Source organism: Asterias rubens, chromosome 2 (genome assembly GCF_902459465.1).
Source record: "Asterias rubens chromosome 2, eAstRub1.3, whole genome shotgun sequence".
Taxonomy (NCBI): Eukaryota; Metazoa; Echinodermata; class Asteroidea; order Forcipulatida; family Asteriidae; genus Asterias; species Asterias rubens.
In genome coordinates this window covers 24,790,516-24,811,693 of record NC_047063.1, presented here as the reverse complement: position 1 = coordinate 24,811,693, position 21,178 = coordinate 24,790,516, and the positions used below count along the sequence as shown (strand labels likewise).

At 37.9% G+C, this 21,178-nt stretch overlaps 1 protein-coding gene across 1 annotated transcript; it reads right to left on the bottom strand.

Moving 5' to 3' along the window:
• Nucleotides 1–172: 172 nt before the first annotated feature.
• LOC117307330 (aminoacylase-1-like) lies at nt 173–20,743 on the bottom strand. The gene is made up of 15 exons (XM_033792051.1): nt 20,536–20,743; nt 17,126–17,190; nt 15,911–16,015; nt 14,970–15,041; nt 14,220–14,242; nt 13,525–13,601; nt 12,613–12,702; nt 11,707–11,763; nt 9,354–9,427; nt 8,285–8,334; nt 6,607–6,664; nt 4,863–4,943; nt 3,562–3,630; nt 1,749–1,825; nt 173–1,073 (listed from the first exon to the last, which is right to left on the bottom strand). The coding sequence occupies exons 1-15, from the start codon at nt 20,657–20,659 to the stop codon at nt 839–841; spliced, it is 1,257 nt and encodes a 418-aa protein (XP_033647942.1). The 5' UTR covers nt 20,660–20,743; the 3' UTR covers nt 173–838.
• Between the last annotated feature and the right edge of the window lie 435 nt (nt 20,744–21,178).

Sequence of the window (21,178 nt, the reverse complement as noted above, 5' to 3'; positions counted from 1 at the left end):
GAAGTGATGTAGTTTTTGAGAAAGAAGTAATTTTCTACGAATTTGATTTTGAGACCTCAGATTTAGAATTTGAGGTCTCGACATCAACCATCTTATTGCACACAACTTCGTGTGACAAGATTTTTTTTCTTTCATTATTATCTCGCAACTTCGACGACCGATTGAGCTGAAATTTTCACGGGTTTGTTATTTTATGCATAAGTTGAGATACACAAACTGTGAAGTAACCAGTAGTGTCCACTGTCTATCATCTTACTTCATTTCATAGTAAATGATTAATCTTACTTCCTTTTTTATTAAATGCTGGATTAAATGGTTTGGAAGAGTTGACAGTTCTGGCCACTTTCTGGTCACTTTATTTACAAGCAGAATTTCAGGCTGCTTTCATAAACAGAGTCATTAAGTTGGGCCACTGACTCGACAATGTTATCATCCTTAACAGCCACTTTTCATTTTAAAGATAAATATAAAGTAATTATCAAAATTTGAACTTTTCCCCCCTTGGCACCTTCTTGAGTTGTCCAATAACATTTGGGGCAATTTCAAACGGCTTTAAGCAGAATCGTTTACTGCAAACAACTGTGAATGGGCTCACACACTCAAAATGTTCTAGAATGTCATATCTTATACAAAATAAATTTTAATTAAAATTAATAATTTTAATAATGATTTGTTAAATAGTAATCAACTTATTAAACAATAATAAAACAAAGTTATAAACGCTTACCCAATCCATAGCAGTATAAACTTAAAATTGAGCACAATTTTGCACAAAGTGTTTTTATCACAAATAGCTTTATGACAATTGGCTCAGAGGTATCCACGTCTGACACAAATCTTAAACGCCGTTTGTGTCCTCCTTGTTTTGCGCAACATTGCCAAGGGCCATGATGATCTCTTCATAGATGCTAATTCCTTTCATGAAGATGTCTTCATTCAGGAACTCGTTGTGGTCATGGAGGAGGATTGGTGTGTTGTTCATGGGGGAGAACCCAAGGCACTTGTATCCTTCCTTCCGCAGGAACCGGCTGTCCGTTGCGGCTGGGAAGATCTCAAGCTCAAGGTCAACTCCTCTGGAAAGAAGACAAATGAGATCAAAGGTCATAACTCATGTAATTATTGCTTCAACAAGAAAATATAATTAGCTGTTGCAAAACAACTTACCAACCAAAAAGACCAATGGTGTAAATGCAACATAGAAGTAAATGGCCCGACTTTCCAGAGTCTAGGATCGAAATTTCAGGCCATTAACTATTTTCTTGCATTGCATAAACAGTATAAATAACAATACAATAAATAAATAAATATATAATTTGGTTTTGCAGTGCACCAATGTATGATAAGAACACCTGGTGCATTCCACGTCCTATGGAAACAAAATTGCAGGCACCTTATACTCAAAACACAATTTGAAAACATGACCTTCCAAATTATAGAGCAGGGCCCAACTTAATATAAAGCTGTTCAGCAGAAAATACTGCCTAACAAATTTCTTGGGACCGCTCACAAGGTAAACTTGTAAACATGTAATTTTGGCTGGTCACCTGTTTCTGTTAAGCAATACTTCTCTGTGCTTAGCAAGTTTTTAATGCTTACATGCTTCATGAAATTGGACACAGATGTATGAACCACTGAACCACTGCGCTCATCCAGTGACAAGAGGCCAGTTAAATTATAGAAACAGATGGTAAGCAAACACCTCACTTCTTGCGAACGCAAAGCATGAGAAGAAACCTGGAGGAACTTACACTTTCTTGCAGGCGTCTTCAAAGGCCATCCACCATCTGCTCTTGTTACCAGTCTCGGTGGTATAGACCTCAGATTTCTGTCCAAAATACCAAATGTTGTAAAGAGAAGGTCTGGGAAACGATTTGAAGATGGCTGAAATCATTTCCCAGTTTGAAGGGGGTGGGTGCTAATCAATATGAATTATACCTCATAACAACAGAAATAGAACATTTTATTTCATTTAATTTAATTTCATTTGGTTGTAAAGCCACAAAGGACTCTCAGAAAAACAAAACTTAATCACTGCACTAGCCAAGAACCCAAATGGAGAGAAGACAAGGAACGTAGTTTCAGTTTTAGATGAGAGAGGAAAACCCCAGAGAACTATTCCAGGGACAACCCATGCAGTAGGGACTGAAAACCCAATCCATATAGTGCCCCCGGCATAATTCAAAGCAGTACAGGGTCTTCAAAGGAAGACGGCTAGGAAAACCATAATGCCAACCCTATCATCCATGTCGAATGCTGAGCTTAGTATGACACACAGTATCAGCGCCATGTGACAAGCCTATGGCTAAACTATCCAGATCCAGATCCAGATCCTATCCAGACAATGGCAGCAATGAAATTGCCAAACAGCCAAAATGGCAATTCGTCTCAAAACAGATCTGCACACTTAACTACAAGCACGCCCTTCTCTTTCATTTACTCTTATTCCCTTGTTTGATTATTTCACTCATTTGATTTGGCACCATACCAAATGATATCTTTGTAACAAAATAGAAAGTAAAACCAACAGAAAAACAAATGAAAGAAAAAATGAAAAAAAAAAGAAGCCCAAAGGTTGCAGACACAAATTTTACTTTAAGTTGAGTTCCCTACACTAAATACAAATTTGTTAACCTGAAACTGTTTTTATATACAAACCTGAAAACATGAATTGAATTAATTGTCACCAGGAATACATGTACTTCTGTCTGAAATACTGTAAAACCTGGAAATACACATAAGCCAGATGGTACATGTTTCCCTGGTTGTGGCCTTGATGCCCCATCAAAGGTTTCCCACAGACTTAATTCCAATGATAGTGCCCTTTGCAAAGTGGAAAAGGCCTCGCCCTCTCAAAGATGAAATTTCAGGCCTTTATACGTGGGAAACTATTTACCCAGTACCAATTTCTTGTTATTCTATAGTTTAGAAAGCATAAAGTCAAAGTTTGATAAATGATCAACCATGGTGCCAATAACTCTGATCCAATGCAGGCTCGTTAACTATGATTGGACAAGAGTCTAGTCAAAGATTTGAAATCAGCCTATCACTGGAAACCAATAGACTGTTTAAAAGCACAGTGCAGAGAGGACCAGTAAACAGAAATATGATCGAACTTTATATTACAAAAACCAGACTAAATTAACTGATTTATTTGATTGAATTACCACGAGTGCATCCTGTCTTTAAAGGAACACTTGCCTTGGATCGAGTTGGTCTTTGAAAAGCATTTAAAAATGTTTGTTATAAAATACATATAGTTAGAAAGATGTTTTAAAAGTAGAATACAATGACCTACACAAATTTACCTCAAAATTACGTGGTTTTCCTTTTACTTTGCAAACTAACATGGTCGGCCATTAACTTTGTGGGAGTCAAAAATTTGACTCCCATAAATGGCCGACCGTGTTAGTCCACGAGGTAAAAGGAAAGACCACGCAATGTTGAGTGATACTTGTGTGGATCATTATGTTCTACTTACGTAAAATATCTCTCTAATCATATGCATTTTATAACAAATAATGGTTAGAAACGCTTTTCAAAGACCAACACAACATTATTTACCTGAACAAACTTGTAGGTAACGCCTTCCCCAGCCTCAGTTATCCAGTGATCAATCTTTTTTTCCAGCTCCTTCAACAATGCAATAAAAAAGCTGAATGTAGTGACAACATTTTGTTCACTTTTTTACCTCCTACCATGGCTCCAAAATGCTTGGGCCCATGCAAAGACGATCCTCAAATTGGTATGCATAAGTTGTCAAAATGTTGTATCACTAAGTGAATTCATTAAGTGAATTCTCTATTAAAGACACTGGACACTATTGGTAATTGTCAAAGACCAGTCTTCTCACTTGGTGTATCTCAACATTTGCATAAAAAAAAAAATCTGTGATAATTTGAGCTCAATTGGTCGTCAAATTTGTGAGATAATAACGAAAGAAAAAAATAGCCTTGTCACATGAAGTTGTGTGCTTTTAGATGGTTGATTTCGAGACCTCAAATTCTAAATCTGAGGTCTCGAAATCAAATTAGCGGAAAGTTACTTCTTTCTCGAAAACTATGTCACTACAGAGGGAGCTGTTTCTCACAATGTTTTATGCTATCAACCTCTCCCCATTACTAGTCACCAAGTAAGGTTTTATGCTAATAATTATTTTGAGTAATTATCAATAGTGTCAACTGCCTTTAAGACAGAGGCAAGAATAAAACATCCCTTTCCTCTAGCATAGCAACTCACACCTTTTGTACTCATTTTCAAGAGGACTGATGGTTCTCTTGCACACTCTGTGTACAGAAAACCTACCCACACAGACCGCTACCTCAGCGCTTGGTCATTCCATCCTCCTTCTGTGAAAGCCTCAGTGAACCGGACCCTACTTCAAAGGGCACACATTATTTGTGACAAGGAACATTTACCTTATGAACTGGAGCACCTCAACACAGTGCTCAAAGAGCATGGGTATAGACTGAACAAGCCGCTTTAAAATGCACACCCAACACAGTAGCACAAAGGGAATTCTGCCTCCCAAAATGACGCAAACAAGCTTGTTAAAACTTTTATTTTAAGACAAACATGACAAATGATAATGTATGATTACCCTGCACAAATGAAAGGAATATATTTGAAAGTATAAACGTTACAGATTTCACACAGTGATCATCACAATGCTCTCAGGTGATACCAGATAAGGCGCACTGTTAGATAGGACACCGACTTTGTTTTGACCTTTGAACGCAAGATAAATTGCGTCTTGTATGTAATGGTACATTCATCGTTACCCAGATGTCTCTTCTACACTATCTCATACATCTGCTGCCACCTACAGGTGTTATAAGGAATCATCCATTCGGACAATAACGTACCTTCATGTCGGTGTTTGGTGAGACACGGATGTCAGCTGTCATTGAGAACTCCATTGGCACTATGTTATGTGCAATCCCTCCCTATGTACAGCAAAATAGCACACAGTGACTCAAGTTGTAAAGAATGCTAACAACTTACACTACTACACGTACACAGTGCAAATTAGTGGACTGGGGTTGATTAGAGGCATTGACGGAATGAAGGACAGAGAACTGTATGGGTGTGTTCGATTAGCTTCCCTGGGTTGACCCCCGGTCTACCCCCCAGCCAATCAAAAAGCTTTGACGTTATTCCAGGGGCTCACCCGGGTCAGCCCCTAGTGCGCTGCTTGTGGAATGTTTCGCTTGGGGCTGGACGTCACCACATAGAGGATGAGTGATCATTCGTTTAGCTCTTGTCAGGGGCTCACCGAGTGAGCACCGTTGGTGTGACACAGGGAAATTAATCGTATGCACCCTATATATTGCAGGCCTTGAAGGAGCACTAGTCTTCCTCTGCTAAGTGGCTCTTGTACAGGGAAATGCAGTTAAAACGTTGCAAAGGGCACCACAGCACGCCTGGAAATTCATTTTTGAAAGGGCATATCCATTTCCATTTTGCAAAGGGCACTTGCATTGGAAAATCATAAAGTCAATGGGACAATTTTGAAGGGGCACCAAGGCCAAGACCAGGAGCAACAGAAAGGCCATGGACTCTTTGGTCTGCTTATAAAACAGAACAGACTATTTGTCAGTCCAGGCTAAGTTTGGTTCATTGATTTGAATGCAAGAAATGGGAAATATGGCTGAAGATTTCAAATGGCTAATTATTCTTTTGAGAAAGACAGAGGGATATTGGTATATCTCCACTCTAAATACAGGTCTCTCTTAGTTTGTCCCTCGACTTTTTCTAAATTTTATGGGGCCAGAGCTTTTGCAGCAGCAGCAGAATTATGGAATAGTCTTCCGGGCACCATAAAACAAGCTCAAACAGTGAATTTATTTAAGACAAAGTTAAAAACACATTTGTTTTTGCAATAGCCTTCAGTACTTCTTTCTGTATCAACTAAATTTTGCTTTTGTATTTACTTCACATCTCTATTAACTTTTGCTTCTCTTGTGTTTTCATCTCTAAGCGCATAGAGACTTCTCTGTGATTGTGATTGCGCTCTACAAAAATGGTTCATTATTATTGGTTTATCATCCTGGAAAACCTGGCCTTAAATCTGATTCAGAAAGTACACTCTTGGCAGCTCCAAAGCTGAATACTACTGCTGGGGAACCTGGCCTTTTATCAACATGCCCGCGCTTTTGGAATCGTCTCCCTCATCAACTTTGTTCGGCTGAGTTACTCAAAATTTTCATGAAATATCTAAAAACTTTCCTACTCAATAGTCGACTGCTAAGAACCAACTGTGTTTCCCATTATTAGTGCCTTTTTTTTTTACCCGCCTTAAAAAAAAAGTATTTATCCGTTTTTTGTACAGTTTGTTCTTAAGCACTGTGGTACCAAGTGGAAGAGCACTCTATAAATGCCCATTATTATTGTAGAGACCAGTGTTGGTATAGACAGGGGAAGGAGATTAATAAAGGCCGAGCATTAGCCAAATCAATAACCTCTATGATATGTGAACATTTTTACTATTATTAAAAAAGGGAAAAAGTTAGCTGAACATTTCAAACGGCTAGTATTCAATTGAGGAATAGGGAAGGATATTGTAAGGGAAGGCCGAGGAGAGAGTGAAAGTGGAATGCTAGATTGTACCTGTATCTTGGTGATGTTTGTTGTAGTCACATCACCTAGGGTGGCGCATCCAACCATCCTTCATAAACAACAAACAAAAAAGCCTTGTGATATGGATTTAGGCAGAAAGTGAGAAAGAGTGACTATATTGCGCAGTTAATAAAGTGAAAAGGCTTAATATTACTAACTTGCATTGCTAAAAAATACTTTTGAGTGTGTGGTTTTGAACCCCAGTCATGACATTTTTGTCCTTGAGCAAGAATTTTAAAGGAACACAATGCCTTGGAACTGTTTAATATAAAAAGCATATGGTTAGAAAGATGTTTTAAAAGTAGAACATAATAATCCACACAAGTATCACTCAAAATTGCACGGTTTTCCTTTTACATCGCGTACTAACACGGTCGGCCATTTATGGGAGTAAAAAATTTGACTCCAATAATCTCCCGATCGTGTTAGTCGACGAGGTTAAAAGAAAACCACGCAATTTCGAGGCATACTTGTGTAGATCATTGTATGCTACTTTTACAACATCTTTCTACCCATATGCATACAGTTACAGAACGCTTTTCAAAGACCAACTCGAACGATCCAAGCCAATGTGTTCCTTTAACTATAAGTGTTTCTCTTCACCCAGAGGTAAATGGGTATACCTGGGAGTGCAGGAATGATTAATTTGGAGAAAATAATTTCTGACCAAATGACCAGGGTAATAATGTTCAAGCACATTAAATGTCCATTATTAAGTGTAAAATGGAAGATAATGAGGCGAGTCAGGTCCAAGAGGTTGAGAGCACCGGATTCACGCTCTGGTGTTCGATCAGCAGAGTGTGGTTAGGTTCCAGGTCATGACACTTGCTTCATAAAGTTGGGGAGGTAGTGCTTTCTGCTCTACCAATCCAGCTTCTGATTGATGATACCAAAGCCTACATCTGTATGGACTGTAAAAAGAGTAACCCTGTTTCAGCCCTAGGAGTAGGTGGCTACGGCCCCTAGAAGAACACAAAATTGTAGCCCACACGTTGAAGTGGTCTTCAGGCCTTGTGCGTCTGGCGAATTGCATAAAAAACAAAAATCAAAATGTCTAAAGTATGTGTCACACTTAGTAGTTACATGTACTAGAGGAAGACTGGCCCAGTTTCACTCAATCAAGGCCTCGCCCCCCTCTCAATGTTGATTGGAGCGCAGACCGCGCAATTAGAGCCAACATTGAAAGGGGGCACGGGGCCTTGGTTCAGGTGCCCATCCAACATGATATGGAAGAATTGTTGGTGCACTGTGTCTCACTGCATGCACTGCCTTGAAGACCACAGAGAGAATTGCTGTGTCAGATGGTTTGGTGGGGCAAGCTTTTGAGTAGCAACCTCTGTAGCAACCTCCAGATGAGTAAAACAGCCCTCCTATTCAATCAGAACTGTGTATGGGTGTTTGTTTTCTCTTACACAACGGTACAAAAGCTTACCTCGAATCATGAGTGAGATAAAACAACTGTCTCGATAGACTGAAATAATTCAAAGTTGTGACTTAGCAAGTCATTGTATCAGACATTATTTAAATCCAACTCGCAAATGACTTATTGCCTCATGTGATGACATCGTCCTCATGTCAAAACATGGTGTCAGAAACACACCGTGAAACCCTAGTACAAAATACTGCATAAATAGTATTTTAAATGAAGGAATGCAATCAAGAAACTTACTTTGCCTTTTCCTCGCTTCTGTACGTCAGGAGAGAGTTCATAATTTTTTGCTATAAAAAATATGAAAAATAGAACATAACAATCAGTAACAAGAAAAACCTCCTGTGAGAACCCACTAAACGAGGGTTTTAAACAAGTTTTCATGACTTAACAATGAATATATAATGCTGCCAATGAATCAAGCGACTTTTGCTAGGGCTGCCATTGGCAGAAGCAACAATATTAAAGAATAGACCTTTTTAATAACAATCTGGTTTGAGCCTCTATTGAGCTGTTAATTCAGACCTAGCCATATTATAGAATGGTCATCGTGTGAATAAAACCATTTTTTTTATTATTTAAACTTATGGACTAATGCCTTTTATTTATTTTACAAAAATAGTTGGTATGCAAGTTAAAGCTTAAAGACACTGGACACCTTTTGTTGGTAATTGTCAAAGACCAGTCTTCTCACTTGGTGTATCTCAACATAATTATGCACAAAATAACAAACCTAGAAAAAATTTAACTCAATTGGGCGTCGAAGCTGCAAGATAATAATGAAAGAAAAAACACCCTTGTCACACGAAGTGTGTGCTTTCAGATGCTTGATTTCGGGACCTCAAAATCTAATTCTGCAGTCTCAAAATCAAATTCAAATATTTTAGTGTAAAATTACTTCTTTCACTAAAACTACGTTACTTCAGAGGGAGCCGTTTCTCACAGTGTTTTATTCTATCAACAGCTCTCTATTGCTTGTTACCAAGTAAGTTTTTATGCTAACAATTATTTTGAGTAACTACCAACAGTGTCCAGTGTCTCTAACAAGGCTAAAAGCCACTTTGGGTGAGGGGTTACAAGTAAAAGAATATCAGATGAAAAAAGCCAACTTGAAAAAAAGACAACACACTGCACAAGTACTCCAGTGGCACAGAATACATATTTTCCAAACAGTGCCTTATCCAAATAAAAAACTTGAAATGTGAAAAGCATTTGATATTCTTGGAGACTGCCTTAATCTGCTTGCTTTAAATTATTTCAAGTGAAACATACGTCCCTTCAAATATCTTAGCTGACCAGCTGTACTTACCAACTTCTCGACAGCAGTGTTTTCGATGAAGCGTGACCCATGACCAGGCTGGCCTTCACATTTTATTTCAAGCCCTGGAATAAATGTTTAAAAATATTATTTTTAAGCTCTTGAAAACATTTGTGTATTCTATCAAAAATAGACAATGGGCAGTATTCGTCATTTCATTAGAAAAAGACGAGAACAAGATAAGTTAAGTAAAAAAGCAATTTGTCTGCAGACCACAGACCAATTTCATATAGGAGTTTAAGCAAATCTGAGCAAAAATAAGCAGGATACCCGTTAAGAATGGTACATGTGAAATGGTACTTTGGATGGTTACCTTATTCTGGTAAGCACAATTTTCTTGCGCTTAGCTAATTTTTGTGCTGAAGCATGCAGGGTCCGATCTTATGTCGTTTTAGTAACTGCTTTAATACCATCATGGAAAATCAACCCACACGGTAGCAGAAGCTTCTCCACTTTGATAGCTCACTTCACATATTAATAAAGCATTGCTCATCAGCCTTACATGTTCTACCTTCACATGAAGGGACAACTCATACACTGTGTTATATTAATATATTTGTCTCATGATCTAATTTTCAAAATGCTGTTTGAAAGACCAATCACTACTAACAATAAATAAATAAACAAATGACCAAAACTGTCACTACGGTAACACTCCTATGATCCGACATCTCGTTGTTCTGATACACATATTTTTCCTATTCCTAACTACAATACCTTTTACCAATCCTATCCTAGGTATTTTGGATTATATAACCGACATACAGATCCTTGTCATTTTATTGGTGGAACTTACTTCACGTGACATTCACTATTACTCTCATCCGCACCGGCGATCAAAAAGACCTATTCGCCCATGGGGAATAGAATTTCCCATTCAACAGTTAGGATCATCCTTGTGTCCAATGTTTTTGAGCAGTACAGCGCCGCCGCGCTGCTGCTAAAACCATGGAGATAGAAATACAAAAGAGCACCTGTGCAAAAGGTTAATAATAATAATAATAATAATAATAATAATAAGACTTGTAATGCGCACATATCCACCCTGCTGGGTGTTCAAGGCGCAGTAAAACCAAAAACAAAACAAAAACAAAACACAACACAAAGAAAAACAGACACAACAAAATTAGTCATTGAAAACCTGTGACATAAGATAAGTTTTGAGAAGAGACTTGAATTTTGCGGTACAAACACAAGATCGAAGATTAAGTGGTAGAGAGTTCCAGATGCGTGGCGCGGCTGAAGAAAAAGACCTGTCACCCCATGAGTGTCGAGACTTGGGTTCAATGTGGAGAAGCATGGAACTTGATCGAAGATTCCTTGATGGAGTGTAAACTTGAAGCAGTTCAGAAATATAGTGGGGAGCCTTGCCATTTAGAGCTTTGTGGACAATGAGCATCAGCTTGAAGATGATTCGTTGAGAGATAGGGAGCCACTGTAGTTGTTTCAGAATGGGGGTGATAGAACAGGATTTTCTAGACAGTGTCACAATGCGGGCAGCAGTATTTTGGAGCCGTTGAAGTCGGGAAATCTGGTTGTTAGGAAGACTGTAGAGAAGAGCATTGCCGTTGTCAAGAAGAGAAGTAACAAATGCGTGAATGACCTTTTCAGTGGCACTTTTGTCCAAGTACTTGCGAATCTTACCTATATTCCTGATGTGATATGATGATAATCGAACAATATTGTTGATGTGTGGCTGAAGTGTCATCGATGAATCAAAAATAACCCCCAAGTTCCGAGCTTTCAGCGAGGGAGCTATCCGAGCATCACCGATGGAGATGTATGGTACTGAAACCTTAGTTAACTGTTGACGTGACCCGTTTGTGCATTGTTGCCGCTACTACGCGGCGCTATATGATTGTTTGGTGTCAGTACGTGTGATTTTTCATAATGTTATACTTTTAAAATACATCAAATGACAAGGATCTATACATGTTTGTCAGTTATATAAAACAAATATTGAATGGCTTTAATTCGTGGAATGGAAGGAATATTATCGCTTGGTAAAATTTGGACTGTTCCATTTCACTCAGCTTCGCCTCGTGAAATGGAACAGTCCAAATTTTACCTTGCGATAATATTCCTCCCATTCCACTCTGAGCCACTCAATATTTGTATAATATAGGGTTGCCGAAACATAGTGTTGGAATAAGAGCAGTCACTGTCAGTCATTGTCAGTATGTGTCCAATCTTGCAACATTTCAATGAGTTATTATTTCCTTTATATATCCATCACTTTGTGAAAATGAAATGTGCATGCAGAGCTTTATGTACAAACTAAGGCATATTGATATCCGTCTCTTTCAATAAAAAGGAACAATCAAGAAAACTTAAGTATCCTTACACCAAGGTGCTCTTTCTCCGTAGTACACAGTAAACTTATCCGTAGGATTGGCCAAACCTGATGAGAAAAAGTTAGATTATTCAATCATTTTGGTAAACTTCCAACTCTGTTTCCAGCCCTAGAAACTGAGCATTGAGAAGGCTTCATTATCTTGCTGTATGTGTCTGCTTTGCAAGCCCTTTATGTACCGGAATATGTTCACTGACTTCATTAATTCATGTAGGTTTATTATTGGAAGTGTCATGGCCAAGAGGTTAAGAGCACCGAATTCAAACTCTGGTGTTTCTGATCAGCAGAATGTGGGTTCGAATCCCCAGCCATGACACTCGTGTCCTTAAGCAAGACACTTAACCATTGCTTCGTCCTTCGGATGGGACACAATCGAAAAGAGAAGGGTTCACCCCGGTGTTCCTTGCTGTTGCTGCTGTATGCGCCATAGCACCTTGTAAACCCTTATAGGTGCTAAATAATAGGGTCTCAAAATTCATCACTGCAATAACCTATCTTTCTGAAAGTTTGTATATATACTCAGCGCCTTGAGTACCTTGTTTGGTAGATACGTGCGCTGTATAAGACTTCAATTTTTAATTATTATTATTTTACCAACAAAAATATCCAACTGCAGTTCAAAAGACTAATATAGCACAGAGATTGAATATTTTGTGCATGGAGCCTCTAAAATGATGTTCAATCAAAACAGAGAAACAACGTTTTAGCATTGACAAGATGAATTCAAGATGCAGGTTTTGTCTTCTTTCTTTCTCTTTCTGTTTTTTGAGAAGTTTGATTTTTTTATTAGCGATTCTCTTCAACGAAAAAAAAAAGACTTACTGCTTTTAAATAATGGTGGCATACTTTTTGGGGTCCTGTAGATTATATAAGGCTATATTTTGGTCAGACTCTTACCTTCATCAAGTCCAAAGCCCATATTGAGTCCGAGAAAAGTTGGATGTTCCACAAACTTCATCATTCCAAGAGTTCCCCCAACCTCTTCATCTGCACAAATCCAAAGTAAAAAAAAAAAAAAAAAGAAATAATGATCAATTTGTCAAATTAGGTAATTATGTACACATTTTGTGGGGGAAATAAATGGTGTACAACTGATTTAGCAATTTCTCTTGGCTGAGATTCGACACCACTGGCTGGAGCCCCGAGATTATAATTTTTTAGAAGATGATAACAACCTTGTTAGATTAATCGCCCATTCCAGAAAACAATTCTCTGAAATGAGAACGGATCGATTCCATTTTAAGCCATCAGACTGCTGTCATTTCACAATGACATGACTTGAATAATTCGTAATCATAGACAGTAAACCAATGTTTGTATGAGAGAAAAATGTTTGTATGAGAGAGATTGGCTGTTGCCAGCTTGCCGTTTATATCCCCTTGTGGGAGTTTGCCGAGTTCCCTTGATAAGAAGATCATCTACACAAACAAATGTACAAACAGACAAACAGTCTGTTTGATAACAAAATTTGTCTACTGCCAAACACGTGCCTCTTATACCATGTTGTAAAAAAAAAACTGTTGTGATGTGTTTGTTGAGTAAAGCGCAGATGCACTCTCCATCTGAAGAGGTTTATAAAATAATTGGCAAAGGGTTTGAAATAGTTTCACATGTAAAATCTTAAAGAGATTGGTCCCTTTTGGAAACCATGGCTTTGGCTTTGGATACGGCTTCAAGCTCCGTCCTCTCGTTTGTAGCCCTGAGCGCACTCGCCATATTGTCAAAACAACCACAGGGCCAGGCTAGCCTATGAGTTAAATCCAAAGCCGAAGTCATGGTTTGAAAAAGGGCCTTTGAAAGATGACATACCTGGCATGAATGTCATGTGAACTGTTCTCAGTGGTTGAAGACCAGCTGCTTTGAGTCTACGAATTGCCTCAATGTATCTATTCAAACAATAAAATAACATGAGGATGAATAAATCATTGAATACTACTACTACTACTACTTGTACTTATACAATAATAACACCTGATTCTTATACAATAATAACACCTGATTCTTATACAAAAATAACACCTGATTCTTATACAATAATAACACCTGATTCTTATATTTAACATCCATGTCCAAGTGGCTAAACAATTTAAACACTTTTGCAAAATTATTTTCCCTGTTCATCCGGCAAACCCAAACCGTTACGCAAAACCTTCTCTACTCTCTGGGGAGTATTACATAGAACCTCAAGCTGCCTCAACTAGCGTTAAGGGGTACACAATACTGCTGCTTGCTTATCAGGTATACAACTGGGGGAAGAGAAGCATGTATATTTTAGTGCATACTCAGGGACACAACTGTCGTGACCAGGGCCAAATTTCATAGAGCTGCTAAGCACAAAAATTTGTTTAGCATGAAATTTCTTCCTTGATAAAGAACCATGGCAACTCACATGCATTAAATGCCCAAACATATTCTTGGCGTTTCTAAACGTGCACCATAACTCAAGTTTGGCATAAAAACATACCAACTGGCATGAAGTGTTTCTAAATAAAATGTATACTTACTGGATCCCAACACTCTTCATGTCCTGTGATTAAATCAAAGGCACAATACATTAATGAGTACAAAACATATTGAATTGAGTATAGTTCAATTTTGTGTTGTTCTGGTCGAATAAATAATAATAATAATAATAATAGTAATAGTAATAGTAATAGTAATAGTCATAGTCATAGTCATAGTCATAGTCATAGTCATAGTCATAGTCATAGTCATAGTCATAGTCATAGTCATAGTCATAGTCATAGTCATAGTCATAGTCATAGATTTCACGTTCTTGACTGTTTCCTGTTTATTTTTGCTAAGCAGTCAGTCAGATTACCATAGTTTTTAATCAGAGGCTGTCTGGGTGCAAATTTTAACCTTGTTTCCTTTTTTTTAACCAGGGCCCCATTTGATGGCTCTGCTTATTATTATTACATGAACCACCAAATTAGGTGCTTAAGAATATCATTCTCTGTTTACTGTGAATTACCACAAACACTTCTGTGCTACCTGTGTTAACAAAATTGCCTAGAAACGTGGAGTATGCACACACACACAAGCAAAAATCCATGCTAACCTGTGAAACACATGCTTGAACTAAGCGCGGAAGTCCCTGCTTCCATAAGTGCCAACTCTTTGCTTATGGTAAGCAGAGCCATGAAATTGGCCCCCGATCCTCTCTACTTGCAACCATAAAATAATTAAAAAGAGCCACTTGGCGGTCACTATTCAATTCATTCTGGATCTGGATAAAAATATCCTAAAAGTACCTGTGTTCCTCGTGCATAGATGTCTCCGTTCTCGTACTTCTTGGCTTCAAACGCATCACACTTCCAGTGCTCCTAGTGGCAAAAGTTCAAGGTTATACTTGAAAAACATAACCAACTTCTTTTATCACCTGACAAACATGAACAAGTATGAATTCAGGGTAAAGTTTTTTGGTTGAACAAGGACAAATTTTACTTGCAGGCTTTCTCTCTCAAACTGTTGATATATCAGCTATGAAAGGATTTAATAAAAAGAGATACTTAACAGAAACGAAATTAGTGGGACAACACACACCATGGAAATAAGAGTCACTGCAAAATATCTCAAAGTAGTATCTAAATTTTTGAGGGCATCCTGAACTAGCTCAAACCTTCAGTAACATCTAGAGTTTAAATAGATCTCAAGGAGCTTTTTGAAACAGTATCCTATGAGGTAGAGAAGTATATCAACGATCATGACTTCTTTTTATTTGAAAAGAAATTAGTAACAGCTTCTCAGGCAAACACAAACATAGTATGAATTCAGATACAAGTTTTTGGTTTAACAAGGACAAATTTATGACCTGCTGGCTTTTCTGGCTAACACATAATGAGCATTTTCTATTCCCCCCCCCCCCCTGAGTTTTGGGTGTCCCTGCTTCGGTGTTTTAAAACTTCAGAAATCAGGAAAGTCCCTCAAAGACAGACAGGTGGCTGATGAGCCTAAATGTACCACAGTTTGTTGGAGGTCAAAATAACTCATCGTAAACAATTTGATAGAGCTGCTTATGCAGAAAATAATACTTTTCAACAATCTAAGCACAAATGAGCAGGAGACCAGTCACAGATTGTGCATAAGACATGACCTTCTGGCTGGTAACCTTATTCTGGTTAGCATATTTTTGTTGTGCGTTTTTTTTTGTGCTTTTAAAGCAGTTCTGTGAAATTGGTTCCGGATCACTCACTGGATATACTGGAACGACGTCAGTGTGAGAGTTGAGAACGACACTTTTGAGCGTGGGATCTTTCCCTTCCCATGTCATAATAAACACATCCCTACCTGGGTGAACCTGGTGGATTAAAACAGACCGCAAAACAATTTTAAAATCTTGGAAAACGCATTGAAAGCAAGAAGATTCTGTACATAAAGATGGGCACATTGCCTTCAATTCTGGATGGTCAAATCCTCAAAAGAGATTGTTTTAAAGTTCGTAAACTGGTTTGACAAGTCTTAAAGCCAGTGGACATGCACTATTGGTAATTGTCAAAGACTAGCCTTCACACCTTTGGTGTATCTCAACATACATGTATGCATTTCATAACTATCCTGTGCAAATTTGAGCTCAATCGGTCATCGAACTTGCAAGATAATAATGAAAGAAAAAATACCCTTGTCACACGATAGTTGATTTAGAGACCTCAAGTTCTAAATTTGAGGTCTCAAAATCAAATTCTTGGAAAATAACTTCTTTTTCGAAAACTATGGCACTTCAGAGGGAGCCATTTCTCACAATGTTTTATACCATCAACCTCCCCCATTACTTGTCACCAAGAAATGTTTTACACTAATAATTATTTTAAGTAATTACTAATAGTGGCAACTGCCTTTAATATCATAATGTGCTAGAATTAAAGGCACTGGATGCGTTTGGTAATTGTCAAAGACCAGTATTCTCACTTGGTGTGTCCTAATCTATGTATAAAATAACAAACCTGTGAAATTTTTTGCTCAATTGGTCATCGAATTTGCAAGAGAATAATGAAAGAAAAAAAACACACTTGTTGCATTACTTTGGGTGCTTTAGATGCATAATAGAAGGCTTCAGTTGTTTTGAATGAGAATTACCTCTTTCTCAAAAACTACATTTACTCAAATGACCGTCACTCACAATGTTTTATACTATCAACAGCTCTTTATTGCTCGTTACCAAGTTAGTTTTTATGTTGACAATTATTTTGAGTTACTACCAATAGTGTCCAGGGCTTGCAATGTGGTTGCGTTCATTTTATTCACGCTTTGAAAATTGTGTGCGGTGAATTTTTGTTAAACTGAAGAGTGAAAAACAAGTGCTGTGTCAAACTTTCCAAAACAGTTTGAAGATGATGCAAGAAGATTGACGCACATCAAATTCCTGAATTCATGGTAAGTCGGACAAATCGAGGGCTCTCTCTGGACTCACCTCCACAATCTGATGAGGAAGTTTGAGCTCATCGGCCATCCGCCTCAAAAACAACAATGCGCCATCTGTCAAAGAAAAACAAATGTGTTGCTGTCCGTTACTAAAACTAAATGCACATCATTAGTTCAGGGAAGAAATTAAATATTTTCAAGGACAAGGAGCAAGAGTCAGTGCGTCCTACTCTGCTGAGCTGGTTTTAAGTTTATATCGTAGGACGTCCTGTTTCCCTAAAACCTAGGCAAATCTTTAAAATCTCTAAGCGCAATGTAAACAGTTTCCTCTCCCTTGACCAAAACTTAACTAGAACAGCGAAGCTGCCATGGCGAGCTGGCGATCACCAGATAGAACCAATTAGTGACAGAAAAAAAACAATCATTTGATCAACTGATGGTCAAAGGGGTGGGGACGTTGACAAGTCTGAAGTTATGACATTTAACATTTTCATTACTTTAGCTCATCCAACTGGTACCAGTGATCTTTGAGTTGTATCTTTTCATATCAATACATGTAAGTAACAATATTTGATTACATTTTGCACTCGTCAGTGATGCACTCATTGAGTTTTATCGTTTCATATGCATGTAAAAAGTAATATTTGGTTACGAAGGTTTCAAGTCTGTACATCATTGCAATAAGGAGTTATGCTTATTAATTTGTTCATTGTTTAAGCTCATTCAACTAAAACCAGTGATTAATTCTTGTTTTATCTTTTCATATGAATACGAAGCAATGTTTGACTGAAGTTTCAAGTCAGTACATCGTTGCAATAAGGAGTTATGACCATTTGATGTTCTTCATTGTTTTAGCTCACTCAACGGAAACCTGTGATTAATTCTTGAAGTTTTATCATTTTATATGAATCTACATGTAAAAAGCAATATTTCACTTAAGTTTTTCAAGTCAGTACACCATTGCAATAAGGAATTATGATAATTTATGTTTTTCATGTTTCAGCTCATTCAACTGGAACCAGTGAATTTCGGAACAGAAAAAAAAAAAAAAAAAAATCACAGATTTACAAATAACTTGTAAACAGGGTTTACAAAAGGTATGGTAAAAGACTTCTCTTGAAATATTATTCCATGAAGTGCTTTACTTTTTGAGAAAACATTAAAACAATTATCAATTCTCGACTACGAGAATTACGGATTTATAGTAAACACATGTCATGACATGGCGAAACGTGCGAAAACAAGGTAGGGTTTTCCCGTTATTTTCTCCCGACTCCGAAGACCGATTGAGCCTAAATTTGCACAGGTTTGTTATTTTATATAAGTTGTGATACACGAAGTGTGGGCCTTTGGACAATACTGTTTACCGAAACTGTTCAATGGCTTTAACAAATTATTTCAAAACTTTAAGATTTAAATTTGAATTTGTTTCTTTTAATCCAGATGTCAATGTTTGAGCCTGAAACAAAACTTAAATTTTTTTTTCCCCCCCAAAAAATAACATTATTTGAAAACATTGCTGAAAATTACTGAAAATGTGCAATTGTATAACAATCTCACTTTAGCTTGTGTATACCAAAAACAACTCAACTCGAAGACTTAAAACTTATACCAAAAACTTTAACATTTATTTTTTTTTTTACGCGGACAGCCTATCTAGTTGCGATAACGTAACCCTTCTGTGCCGCTCCTGAGGCATTGAGTGAGGCCTTGAGTGAGGAATGCTGGTCATCTCGCCACCTGACAAGCTCGCCACCAACAAAGTCGCCCCCTGCAAAGTCGCCCCCTACCCGGCTCGCCCCGGGTTGAAACAAAGTCGCCCCCTGGCAATCTCGCCCCCAAACAATGTCGCCCCCTAGCAAAGTCGCCCCCTGACAATGTCGCCCCCAGCCAATGTCGCCCCCTAGCAAAGTCGCCCCCAGATGTTGTTCGGAAAATAATTAAGTCTACAATAATTATGGTAAAAAAATATAGTTAAAACATTTTCAGAAAAATGTCCATCTGAAGTAATGTGCTTGTGGAAGATCTAACCCTAACCCTAAACCCTAACCCTAATCCTAAACCCTAACCCTAACCCTAACCCTAACCCTAATTATTTTCTGGGGGCGACTTTGCTAGGGGGGCGACATTGGCTGGGGGCGACATTGTCAGGGGGCGACTTTGCTAAGGGGTGACATTGTTTGGGGGCGACATTGTCAGGGGGCGACTTTGTAACAACTCGGGGCGAGCCGGTTAGGGGAAGACTTTGCAGGGGGCGACTTTGTTGGTGGCGAGCTTGCTAGGTGTGGAGATGACCAGCCCCCTGAGTGAGTAGCAGTAGTACTATCAATATTACTACCACCATATTACTACCACCATACTCCCTAAACTAAACTAGTACTAGTATCGTAGGAGGTCCTGTTTTCGAGGTGTCCCTAAAATCGTGGCAAATCTTTTACCTCTCTGTGCGCGATGAAAACAGTCCCTAGATAAAAATTGTGTGGTTTTATTTGCCAAGCAAAGAGTGTCCTCTCCCTTGACCAAAACTTAGAAACACGTAATACTCCACTGGATATTTGCACTTGTAAATGCCAAAAGTTTGGTATTTTAGGCATTTCTACAAGGTACAAAAATATGTCATAATGTTGAGGCCATATAAAAATATTTGCCCACCGAAAAAGTTTCATCAAACACTATTTCAATTCACAATTCATGATGATCAAATCATGTGACTGAATATTTTGCTGAGCATTCTGGGAAAAAAAATACAGAGGCTTAAAGAAGCCATGTGCCTTATATCATTTTCATATATTTTTTGAGATTTTTTGTTAACCCTCCGAACAATATTATTATTAATATTAAAATTTAAACGATCAGCTTGTTGATTCAATTATCACTGTTTATTTATACGCTTTGTTATAAATTTTAAGAGAAAAAAAGGGGAAAAAAATAAATAAAAATCAGATTTGAAAGCCAATGATTATTCACACTTTTTTATTAAATTATTATTATTATTTTTTTTTTTGCAAATTACCATGGTAATTTTAAAATTTCATTAAACAATATTTTGAATAAAACGAAGACAATCGTCTGGCTATAGAGTCATACACAGAGTCTCAAAGAACACTTGTAGTCACTGTAGATGTTTCTTCTTCCATGTATGGCTTCACCGGGAAACCATGCTTTCTTGTTTGCCGTGAAAACAGGAAAAACTCAAAACAAATGGGGCCAGTTGAAGTCATCGGTGTGTAGTGTGAACATTTCAATGTCCATCAAGTTTTAATATATGTTTGCATACTTCATAACAAAAGAAGGGGAAGGTAATTAGGGCATCGGTTGATATAAGGCATCATTATTTTTTTCCCAATTCAAAGAAAAAGGTTTAATAGCGTGAAAACTGGTCAGGGGAGGATACTAGTACTTTTAGTAGTATTTTAGTAGTACCACTACCAGGGAGGTAGAAATAGTGGTAGTACTTACCATAATCGGGATTTGGGTGAACTGTCTTGATCCTGAGATACGTCCTGAAGTTGGTGACAGCTTGATCTTCTGTCTTGGCCTTTTTGGCATTGCAACTCTGAGTTCCTGGGCGTGGTGGGGACATTTTGTGAGAAAGTTTAAAAGTGTAAACAAGTCGCTAACCGATCACACTCACGCTCTCGTTGACCAGCTGATCTTACTCTGTGTACTTCCGTTTTGCTCGCAACAGCGCCCTCTTTTGGTATAACTTCCCTGATAGCTTTATGATGACTCTTTTCGAAACCACACGGCTTTAAATCTTGACGCGCTACCACCTAAAAAAACCCACAGTTTATTCAGGGTTTGCACATCGTATTTCAATTTAGCTATGCAGACTAATAAAACTGTTGGTTAGACTAATACAACTGTTGATTCATGCATAATTTGAATTGAGCTTTAATTCTCAACTTTGTTCAACCCGCATCATTACCACTGAGCCACCGAAAACATTAATTATCCATCAGCAGACTCAGCCGCTTGGTAAAAACAAATTGCAAGACAAAATCTACTCATGAAGATTACAAAAAGATACGTTCTACAATAAAACTAGTGTGGTGCACCCATACCCTACACGGTCCCAACCCAAGCCTCGCGTCCTCATCAC